A 12,235-nucleotide genomic window follows, 5' to 3' on the forward strand; every position below is an offset into this window, starting at 1 on the left:
GAAAAGTGTATAACAGCTGTGTCTTACCAGTGCTCACGTACGGGGCAGAAACCTGGAGGCTTACGAAAAGGGTTCTACTTAAATTGAGGACGACGCAGCGAGCTATGGAAAGAAGAATCATGGGTGTAACGTTAAGGAATAAGAAAACAGCAGATTGGGTGAGGGAACAATCGCGAGTTAATGAAATCTTAGTTTAAATCAAGAAAAAGAAATGGGCATGGGCAGGACACGTAATGAGGAGGGAAGATACCAGATGGTCATCAGGGTTACGAACTGGATTCCAAGGGAAGGGAAGCGTAGTAGGGGACGGCAGAAAGTTAGGTGGGCGGACGAGATTGAAAAGTTTGCAGGGACGACATGGCCACAATTTGTACATGACCGAGGTAATTGGAGAAGTAAAGGAGAGGCCTTTGCCCTGCAGTGGGCGCAACCACGCTGCTGCTGCTGCTGATGATGATGATGATCATGTGAGTGTTATAACGCCAAAGAGTAATATTATGTCGTTATACAAGAAAACCAAACAGAAACGTTTGTCAGGAAACACAAAGAAATGGAGGCCACTACCGCCAAGATGTTTGTAGCATAACGCATGCAAAAAGGTTAAACAATCCGATGTCATTATTATCAGTAGCCTCTCTAATGTCCACGGCAGGACGAAGGGCTCTGCCTGCTATCTACAATTCTCCCTGTCCAGCCCCAACCAATTCCAACTAAAGCCTGCAAATCTCTGAGTTTCATCACTCCAACTAGTTTGCTGCCGTCCTCGGTTGCACTACCCTTCTCTTGACACCCTTTCTGTGACCCTAATGGTTGACCGGTTATCTAACCTACACAATACATGACCTTCCCAGCTTCATTTCTTCTGTTAATGCCAAGTAGAATATCGGTTGTTCCCATTCGCTCTCTGACCCACACAGCTCTCTTCCTGTCTCCTAATGTTACGCCTAACATTTTTCGTTACATCGCCCTTTGAACAAAGCTTTTCATCTTTGCACGAGCCAATTGGATATTCTAATATAGAACAGTAAGAGGAGAGGAAATATTTGCAAAGAGCGCATCCACTCTGGACGAGTTTATGAAAATGCCCTACATTCTGCTAAAGTGTACAAATATAAATAGAGGCTGGGGGATATAAGTACGTTCTCGATCATCCTCGTTTCTTATGGCCCGAACAGGTTGACCGTTATATTTCGCAAAGGACCGTTACCATTGTTGTACCACATATATTTCATGGGCTGTTCTTTTACACAACGTTTATCTCAGAAAAACAGTGCATAGCTAGCCTGAGTGAAAAATTCGATGAGGAGAAGAGAATTCAACTCGTTGTTGAGAACCTTGCTATTAGAAAGCCAAAAGTAACAAGTACATTAACGAGAGGAGATTGTCTCGTTTCAGGTAACCCGCGGATCGACATGTCCGGCTCAGCAACAAACTCAGGCATCCTAATTTCGCGCGGGACCTCTTTTTATTGTTCTATTACACCTTCATTATCCCTCAATTACTTCATTCAACTACGTTGATCTCATTGCATAGTAACAAGCTTCAAAGCATTGGGCGATCCAACTTGACCTGAGGCAAACAATCATTCAATTAGAGGCTGTATCTTACATTGTAGTGCACTGCATGCGAATGATCTCGTCATTCCCGCCAATCTATGCAATGAACAAAAGCTCTGACGGCCGCACTCAAGATAGCTGCGGTATCTAGGTCTCTACACATGCATTTCCACGACCGTTTATCGTGTGGGAGGAACATACCTCTTCAATAAGGACAAAAAGAACAGTTCATCAAGATTCCAAGGTATAAAAGGCGCAGCGCTAACGCAGCTTATTCACATTTCGGTCGATACAAGCTGAGAAACACCCCGGGGCTCCTGATTTTGGTAAGTAGACCTGCACCTACCGTGCTTCAGTTCCCTTCGTAGTGTGAGAACCATTCGCGTTTATAAATATAAAAAGCAATGGAATATGACTTATATGATATAGAGTTCTCTTTCCCTTAACATTAGCTAATAAAGATGAATATACGGGAGGATATTTTCTCAGAGTGTGCTAGTCTTTCTTATACAAAGCTGCTTGCTTGATGTCATACGTGTGACGTCGTCAACCTAAGTGAAAATAAAATTCGGGGTAGCAATAAGCGTTAGGTTCTCAGTGAACTAATCTGAGAATAATGAAGTCTCTCAGTAAATGAGCAGTTACTCTCAGGCAGTGGTGGAAAGTTACTACATATTGGCCGAGTTAATTAATGTTACGTCAATAATATTTTATTTCAAAGTAAACACCCATCTGTACTTTAAAGTTTGTGGGCTTGAGGAGATGGTGCTGAAGGAATAACCATGGTTTATAACACTGTAGACGTGAAGATGACAGATAGCTACAATGTTTTTACATTTCTCACAGACGTCATGAGGCACCTTTCGGCAGCCATTTCTCTCGTGGTCCTCGTCGCCTTTACGGGTACGTAAGAACATTTATTCCGCTGACGAACAAAGTAAATAAATATACCAATTTCATTTACCATAATTGAAGCTATGTAAATTAAGAAACAGTAAATGAAGCGATCATATACCCACAATGGTTTTACACTAGCTACACACGTCTGTTATCTTGTAGGTTTCAATGCCAAAATTTATTCTGTGTTGGCACGCGCCGATTATTCATTTTCACTTTCAAGGTCAGTAGCAAACTACCATGTATGACTTGAGAGTGCCCGCTGATTACACTTCTGTCGATTTTTTAAATCGTAATCAAGCGGCGACCATTTAAAGATACAAAACGACAAATATAAAACTCTTACTCTCTTCACAGGATAATATATATTACTGAAACTCGTAAGAAGGTATTACAGAACCATACCGTTATAGATTGCCACTTGCGGTAATCTATATTTCCAGTAAGTCACCTGACGTATTACTTTACACGAGAATGCCATCGACGAACTAAATGTTGCTTAGATAATGCTCATTTGCCAACACACGTAGTAGTTTTAGTGTACTACGCATATTTGATAAAAATAATTTGTTAGAGACCCTCAAAAGTCTAACAGAAACTCCTGTTTATGCGATTGCAGCGGACGCCCGCACAATTTCCGAGGAAGAGTCTAGCCTTGACGCAACATTCGACAAGGCGGCCGAATGTGCCGCTCACGATGCTGTTCATGTGGGTGAGATCCTGCAAGAAGTGGCCGAGATCCTAGCTGCGGACGAAGAGATTAAGTCTGAGGTGCGTACAAAAAAAACAGAGTGAAATTTAGGAGGCGAAATATATATTTTTTTCCAGGAACAGCTGGCATTTATTCTTCTAAAAGCTGTAATAGTCCGGCTATAGAAGGCTATAAAAATACAAGGTATAGGGGAAGTCCAGATCAGCACTCTAGCGACGGCCCCTTCCGAGAAACAGAAACTTATATCGAAGAATATACTTATGCTAATTGCATGCATTGGAATAAATTATACCCCGGGAAACACGACGCAGACATCATAAATTGAACACCACCTTTGAGCCTGCAGGCGTGAGTGAGACACTGTACGTATGTTTCTTAAAACAAGTTAACACATTTCATAGTTACTTCTATTCACTTCATTATTTCATTTCACTCCATTTATTTCTGGAAGTGCCCAAGGACGGCTCTACGCCTTTTTATTAGTGCACTCGTGTTACACAAAAAGCAGAAAACAGACAACCTTCAGGAAGAGAATAATATGCACAACTACACCCTATTTGACGTGTTCAGATAATCATATTCGGCAATACTAGTTCTAGAATGTTTTGGAAACGTGATCAGTCAAGAAGCTCGTGCGGTGTATCCACGAACAGGCATTGTGCAAAGTCAGAACGTGCACTCGCTGTGCGAAATCTGCCTATGCGTCCTTGTATGGCTAAATAAATTATGTTAGATGCAGTATGGTCTCTCTACCCGTGTAGTACTATATGTAGACTACTTTTTCACGAAGTTGCGGTGGCACTCTAGTACACCAGAGAAAAAAACAGCTGTCACTCCTTATGAGTTGCCTCAACGATTATGGGCAAGTATATGCTCGGAAAAAGGTCGCTTTGTCCATAACTGACCTGTGCTCTTCATAATATTAATATTATTACTACTAATAATAATAATAATATTAATAATCTGCTTATTCAATATCCACTTCAGGACAACGGCCTCTGCCTGCGCTCTCTAATTACCCTTGTCCTAGCCAACCGATTCCAGCTAGAGCCGGTGAATTTCTAAATTTCATCGTACCACTTAGTCTTCTGCCGTACTAGACAGCTCTTCGGTTCTCTTGGGACCCATTCCGTAACGCTAATGGTACATCGGTTATCTAACCTACACATTCAATCACCTGCGCAACTCCATTTCTTTCTGCTAACGTCAATTAAAATATCATATATTCCAATTTTCTCTCGAATCCACACCGCTCTCTTTCTGTCTCTTAACATTATGCCTAGCATTCTTCGTTCCATCGCTCTTTGTGTGGTCCTTGACTTGTTCTCAACCTTCTTTTCCAGTCTACAAGTTTCTGGCAAATATATCAGCACTGGTAGTACACCTTCCTTTCCAATGATAATGGAAATTCTAGTCAGGAGCTGACACAGTTTGCCGTAGGCGCTCAATTCCATTTTTATTCTCTGAATTTCCTTGTCATGGTCAGGTTCCCTGTTATTAATTTACGTAGGTAAGCGTTGTCTTTTATACAATCTAGAGGCTAACTGGCGATCCTCAACTCATGTTCCCTTGCCTGACTATTCATGATTAGTTTTGTCGTCTGCAAATTAAATCTTGAACCCCAACCTTACACTCTCCGTGTGAAGATCCTCAATCATTTGTTGTAACTCGTCTCCAGTGCTTCTTAACGAAAAAATGTCGTCTGAAAACCGAGCGTTGCTTGGATATTTGCTGGCTATCGTTACTCCTAAGCCTCCCCAGTTTATTAGCATCAATACTGCTTCCAGACACGCCGTGCATAGCATTGGAAATGTGTGTCTCCTTGTCTGACCCCTTTCTTTGTAGGTAACTTCCTACTTGTGCACAATTGAGGCAGCTGTAGAATCTCTGCAGATATTTTACAAAATACCTACGTAAGCGGCCTGCGCTGCTTGATTACGTTATGACTTTATGACTGCTGGTATCACTACAGAATCAAATGCCTTTTCGTAATCTATGAAAGCCATATAGAGAGGCTGATTGCGCTCTGCGGATTTCTCGATTACCTGATATATTACATAGATGTGATTTATTGTAGAGTATCCCTTCCTGAAATTTGCCTGTTCCATTCGTTGACTAAAGTCGTCTTCCACTTTTTCTATTGGAAATTATCTTGTTGAATATTTTATTTAATATTGGAAGTAGGCTGAAGGAGCTATAGTTTTTCAATTCTTTCACGTCTCCCTGTTTGTCGGTTAGTATAATCTTCACATTCTTCCAGTTTTCTGGGACCCTTGCAGTCGATAGACACTTCGTATCAAAAGTCGCTAGTTTTCGAAGCATTATGACTCCTCCATCTTTGATTAAGTGGGCTGTCATTCATCTTCTCCTGCCACTGTACCACGTTTCATGCCCACCAAGGCCCTTATGACCTCATCATTAGTTATAGGAGGAGTTTCTGTATCCCGTTCATCACTGTTTCTAATGGAGGTATGCTGACTCCTCCGGGTACTGTAGATGTCAGTATAGAATTTTTCCGTTGCTTTTACTATATCATCGAGATAGCTGCTGATATTACCCTGCTTATCTTTCAGTGCAAACATTTTGGTTTGTCCTATGCAAAGATTTTTGTCACAGATTGGAGGCTGTGCCCACTTTTGACGGCTTCTTTAGTCTTTCTGACGTTATAGTTTCGAATATCACTTATTTTCACCTTGTTGATCAATTTTGACAGTTACGCCAATTCTGTCTTATCTCCTGAGTTGGACACTTTCATTATTTGTCGCTTCGTTATTCGGTCCTTCGTTACTTGGGAGCACTTACCTACTGGTTGCCTTGTTCCGTAATTTCTGTTTTAATTGCTGCTTCTGAAGCCAGCCCAGTTACCGTTTCATCCAGTGCCTTTATCTCAGCTTCATGTGTATGTTCTAAGGATGGATATTTGTTTCGATGTGCGAACCTGAATTGGTAAACTTTTATCCCATACTGCGTCTAGTTTGGCCTGTTTCTGCTTGACCAATTTTACCCTTTTCTTCTTCAAATTGAAGTGAATCCTAGCCCTCACTCATATATGATTACTGAATTTTACCCTACCTACATACTTCTACATCCGGCACTATGCTGGGATCGGCAGAAAGTATGAATTCATTTTCATTTGTTGTTTCACCATTAGGGATTTTCCAGGTCTACATTTTATTCCAACGCTTCCTGAAGAAAGCGGTCATTATTCCCAGCTTATTTCTGTCCGCGCATTCTGCTAACATCTCTCATGGAGGGCTTCTAGAATCGCCGCCGTAGTTGCCAATCGCTTTTTCACCAGCCTCCTTTGTCCCCACTTTCGTATTGAAGTCGCCCATGACTAGAGTATACTGAGTTCGCACTTCTCCATTCGCTAATTGAACACCTTCATACAACTGTTCTATTTCTTCATCATCGTGACTGAGGGTAGGAGCGTAGGTTTGTACTACCTTTATTCTATACCTTCCATTCAGCGTTATTAAGACTAGTGCTGCCATCTCAGTAATGCTGCAGAATACGTCAATGTTGCCCGCTGTGTCCTTATGGATTAGGAATCCTACTCTGACCTGCTTCATGTCTCGTAGTCCTCTATGAAGCCATGGCCATTTGTCAGCAGTGTCAGCACCAGTTCTTCCAACCTCACTAAGCCCAATGATATCCCAAACACTGCCTGAGAGTTCATCAAAAAGTCCTGCTAGGCTAGCTTCAGGTCCAGGGCTGCGTCCGGTCTTAAACGTTTCAAGGGTCAGTCTCCAATGGCGGCCTGTCCAGGTCCGGAGATTCTTAGCACCCTCTGCGTCATTACAGGTGTGACCGCCCCCTTGGCCTGGTGCTCCACAGCTGCTCGCGAATGAGGGTAATCGGGTAATTGAAGGAGTCATTTGGGGCTTATGGAGGGGGGGGGGCGAATACTGCACCAGGAAGGTCTGTGCCTATTCTGGTGAGGGAGTCACGTTGTAGTTTGGTGGGTCTTCCTATTTTTGTAGTACGAGGATCACTGTAGCTCCACGTGCTCTCGGCGTTTTTGCCGGTGTCAGGTGCCACTCAAAGACTGGAGATGTAACGGGGGAGGTGAGTTCGAGTTTCCGAACTTTAGCAAAAAAAAAAACGCGAGGATTCGAACTTCTCACTGGGCTGACCGAGCATCCACGCTAGCTCAGTCAGATAACCCTGCGCGCTGTCAGGCCAACTTATGTCGGAGAAATGCAGCCCAGACAATACTACGCACCCCAAAACATGCTTGAATTATCCGCGTTATACGGGTTTGTGAACACGGCATTGAGACATACAAAGTATGTCTCAATGGGTCTAACATCGTGGTTTCGGAGTCTCCCGTACGCATGCGGCCTTCAACGTGGCTAGACAGGCGATATATTTTAGGCTAATTTGAAGAACACAACAGTTTGATTAGTCTCATAATCTAGTGTGCTGTACAAACAATCATAATGCAACCTCCGCACAAGTCAAAGAAGGGAATGTCTTTGCGGTCCTGTTCGCTGAATATAAAGTAACACATCACAAATCTGGGTTGTTCGTTCCGCCAGTTCTCTTATATCGCACTGTTCTCTTAGTGGCCCGCTCAGTTCCATCAGGAAAAATACGCTCTACCCACCTGGTTTTACAGAAATGTATGAGGGTTGTACTAAGGACGTGTGTAAAAGATCGCTGATGAAATAATTTTGGCTGTAGAGGGAGGAAAAAGCTCACTCTCCGAAGATTCGCATCTCTGTTTCCTTTATTTGGATAATGTAAGTTGTGCCCTCTATTGCACACGCATGGTTAATGCGTACTTCAATGTACTTGCAATCCTGCAGTTTTTCCACTGCGAACAACATGTGCAGCGCCTCCCATAACGTATACTGATAGCTTCCATGAGATTTGATCAATTAACATGAGTACACTTTATATCTTTCATTATTTCCAACATAGAAAATTAGACTAATTTACAAGCTCCTAAAAAGCACCACCGAATGTTCTTTGCCGTGTGCATAAAAAAATGAGAATAAGTACTTTTTTATAGCAAAACTATACACTGGGTACACACTTTATAGATTGTTAGACTTATGTAAGCACACATTTTAGACGCAAGCCAAATGTTGATATTCTCACGTGCTAAGCACAGTTGCCTTCAGTAATTGGGAAACTCTTGGTTTTCGAATACATGTATGGTAAAAAGACACGGAAAGAATTGTATCGAACATTTACGGAACGATTCGCCGTATTTAGACCTTTAATACCTACGCCCTTTCCTTTTTCAGAGCGATGAGTACTTTCTTCGTGCTCTGTGGGAGAAAACAAGGGACGCTTTGAAGAACGCCACTGAACATGTCAAAGTAACCGTAAAAGGCGCCTTCGAGGATGCCAAGGGCCACTTCAAGAAAGCCGCTCAGGACGCCCAGAAGAAGTTCAGCGACAAGGCAGCCGAGATCATGTCCAAGTTGTTAAGCAAGGTTATGAGTGGCTATGCCTTGGAAGATTCTGAGAGTCGGGGCAACTTCATCAAGCTGTTTGTCGATGTCATCATGCGAGCAGCCCAGCGATTTATGAAGATGGGCAAGGCTTTGGAAAGCATGCAGAACTGATGAAAATAAATAAGCTCAGCTGCGAAACTCATAAAATGCTTTGGTGTTGTCCTTCTCTTGAACTCCCAATTCCTGTGACACGTGCCTGAAAATGAGATAACGTAGAAAACGTTGAAAGTTGAAAGGCAGGCACGTTAACGAGGTTCCACATTGTTAGCTACCACGCGATGAAAGAGGAGGAAGCGCAGAGAAAGGGGAAGGGCGAAAGCACCTTACAAGGAATGCTCCAAGCCCAGTCATAACAGCGTTCACCGCACACTAAGTCCTGTCGTTTGTTCAAAGTGTAAGAAGCTCTTGTAGCCCACTGCGCATATGATAATGTCCACTGTCCGAACGATCGGTCGTGCAGTGACAATAAAATTGCATGGCAAGTATGGCTGTCATCATCGGAATAACGGTGGTAATAATTATAATCAATCAATAAATAACTTCAATTTTCAATAAACAAGAAAAAAAGCAGAAATATAAATAAACTACAACAAAAATCTGTGTGATAAAAATAGATGAGAAAGAGGAAAATGCTGGAACAACAGCTACAGAATCAGTAACAATACAATAACAATGCTCAATTCACAAACGGACCCCAGATAAGCAAGGAGGGAAAAACTATGGAAAGAGACGAGAGGAGTGCAGCTTGTAAGAAGTGCGACACAGAAAGGTACAAGATGCTAATAGAAACAAGACAAAATGTCTTGAAAAGTATAAAGATGAGAAAATGGCGGTCGTAAATGTTTTTCATTCTGTGGAAATGCGAGGATCTGCTTGAACAGGCAGAAATGTGGATGGGCCTATGTTCCCTCGTAGTCTTATGTGGAAACCGTAGTACAACAGAAGTTAATAAATGCGTGCATCTTATAATTCAATCAATGAATCTGTACGAAAAGAGGACGTTGGTAGGACCATATATGGATCCAAAGACGCAAGTGTTGGATAATATATTTAAACTTGAACTGTCCTTCATGCGCGAGGTCGGAAAACAGGGCTTGTGCACACTCATGAAAGGTTCTGCCACCGCTCAATTATTATGCTATTCGAATCGCTTGTGCAATTCCACACCACTGAGAAGCATTCATGTATTGGGAGACATGAGGATGTGTATAATTTACGGCGGTGGAAATGGGGTGCGGAAGCGTATTGTAATTCTGCCGACAGAACCGTAGAGCGTACAGGTGTCGTGTTGCTACTTGTTGGGAGTCGATAGCTATGCTTAATGTTCTCTAAATAGTACACCACTATTTCTTACTTCAACTACCTTGGCTTCTGCCAACACCTGACGACCAAGAAAATAAGGAAACACGATATGTTGGTTGTGCGCGAATGCGAAACACTTTTCATTTTAGATGAATTTAGAGTGAGCCCATTCAAATGGCACAATTACGAGAGCGATGATACGTCGCACAGCAAAAACCGAAACTACGCAGTACTGTGTATCTCCTTTATTATTTTGATGTCGACTATATAAAGAATAAGTAAATGCCTTGGAATGCTGAGGAAACCCCATTGATCAAAATCAGGAAGACAATTGAAAAAGCTTGGGCACTCCTCTAGATGCTGCAATAGGAAAAGAAGATTGAGCATTGGCGTTCACCAAAATGGGCCGATTTAAGAGACCAGTTCGTCATCGTCATCAACAACACCAACATCATCATCATAAGCCCATTTATGTCCGTTGCAGGACAAAGGCCTCTCCCTGCTATCACCATTTATCCCTGTCGGGTACCAACCGATTTCAAATAGCGCCCGCGAATTTCCTAATTTCATCGCTCCACCTAACCTTCTGCCGTCCTCGACTGTGCTGGGCAGGCTATTTATTGCGCAGATTAGATTACCGAAGCACCATTAGCACCACCCGCAGTAGCACCACCCACTGCGTAGCAGAGCTATAATAGCAGTTTGAACACCCTAGTCCGCACACTTCTCAAGGAATAGAAGATGACAGATTACGTCAAATGCGTTTCTGAGCTCGCACTACACCGTATCTGCTTGCTCCTTTCACGTGAGTGCCGTAAAACCTGCATCACAGAGCTGATAAAGATAGTGGTCGTTGATACGTCAGAAAGCAATTCGTGTAGATTTGGAGCAATCCTATTTTTACGCTGCACAACAATACATTAAATATAGCTAATTCAAGACGCTGGGAATGGCAGAGTGAAGACAGATGAAGCTGTAGACCCTACATTCGGTTGAGCGCCGGGTTTAAAAAGGAAAAGAAGGCAGGTGGCTTTACAAGGTTGCAAAAGAGTAAGCTATTCAGAGAAATATAATAATAATGTCAGCAGAGGTACAACGATGCTGTTATAAGCATCATTAATGGTGGCCTTGATGCCATTTGGGCCGCAGGACAAAGTTGCTGTAAAGCGTCGGAGGCACTGCCTGATGAGATTGTATTCAGAAAATGCTAAGCTGACAATTTTGTCAAAAGAGCATGTTTGATGAACACTGCTACCGGGTGATGGTTTTAATACAGCGGAGAAATGGACAGTAATAAAATCAGAGAGTGCTTGCAACAGTCGACCGAAATATTTGAGCAGACGGATGAAAGCGCACGTTAGATTCCTCTTCTCCTATGCCATAATTATGTCAGTAGTATTATCCTTGTAGTAATATTGTTATTCAAAGATGAATCTATTTAACAAGCAATAAATTTTAGTGACGAGCCCGGGAACAACCTGCTGGTCTTGGTACTGGTGCATGTGTTTATGTGCTTACAATGTTCCCAACTATCATGCACCAATATTTGAAAATGTGCAAATGCCACGTAGCTGGGGAAAACCAAAGTAATATTTGCCGTCGCTTGGGTATGCTTAGATTATTTTTTGTATTCTGCCTAATCACATAATTAGCTCTCATTAAATTGTCAACTGCTGCAATACTATATTTCAATAAAAAGGGTCAATCAGAAAATTGCAGAGCAACATGAAAAACAGCAGACGCAACTTTCTGGTGCTCAATATGTGTTATATGAAATTTTTTACGAGCGTGAAGGAAGCCCTCGTACAGACGCAAGAGTGCCGCGTGTCTGACCAATTGAGGCATATTTTCACGAAGACTACACTCATTGGTAAATAATGTCTGCTCACTGATGAACTGCTCTCGTTGCTGAGTCTTCCCTTTTGTACTCCCCATAGGTCAAAGAACACCTTCACTCTGAACGCACTCAATTGTTTTTTGCCTTAGCTGAAATGTGGGTCCCATACAACTTAGGCGTATTCACGCTTCGATATTTTACAATAGTTGCAGGGCGCCACTTTTGTACTGATAAATGCATCTATTACTTTTCTTTCAGAGACCCATAGCTTTCTTAACGCCGATGTTTTCGTATGAAAGACATGTACAGGGCAGGTAAATTTACTGCTTCACGTAACGCCGGGATAACTGCACTTGTCAACTTCTGCATTAGGACTGTTCGTTAATCTTTGAATAAATTCACTGGGTGTTTCTTTTTTCTCTCTAATCCGATGACTCCAGTTTTCTCCCTATTTAACTGCATC

The 12,235-nt window shown here is 42.3% G+C and overlaps 1 protein-coding gene across 1 annotated transcript; it reads left to right on the forward strand.

The window, feature by feature from the left end:
- The first annotated feature begins 1,779 nt into the window (after positions 1-1,779).
- LOC135915337 (uncharacterized) lies at positions 1,780-8,780 on the forward strand. The gene is made up of 4 exons (XM_065448374.1): positions 1,780-1,882; positions 2,403-2,459; positions 3,073-3,224; positions 8,421-8,780. Exons 2-4 carry the CDS (start codon positions 2,408-2,410, stop codon positions 8,742-8,744), a joined length of 528 nt encoding a protein of 175 aa, XP_065304446.1. The 5' UTR covers positions 1,780-1,882; positions 2,403-2,407; the 3' UTR covers positions 8,745-8,780.
- Positions 8,781-12,235: the final 3,455 nt, after the last annotated feature.

Source organism: Dermacentor albipictus, chromosome 1 (genome assembly GCF_038994185.2).
Source record: "Dermacentor albipictus isolate Rhodes 1998 colony chromosome 1, USDA_Dalb.pri_finalv2, whole genome shotgun sequence".
Lineage (NCBI taxonomy): Eukaryota > Metazoa > Arthropoda > Arachnida > Ixodida > Ixodidae > Dermacentor > Dermacentor albipictus.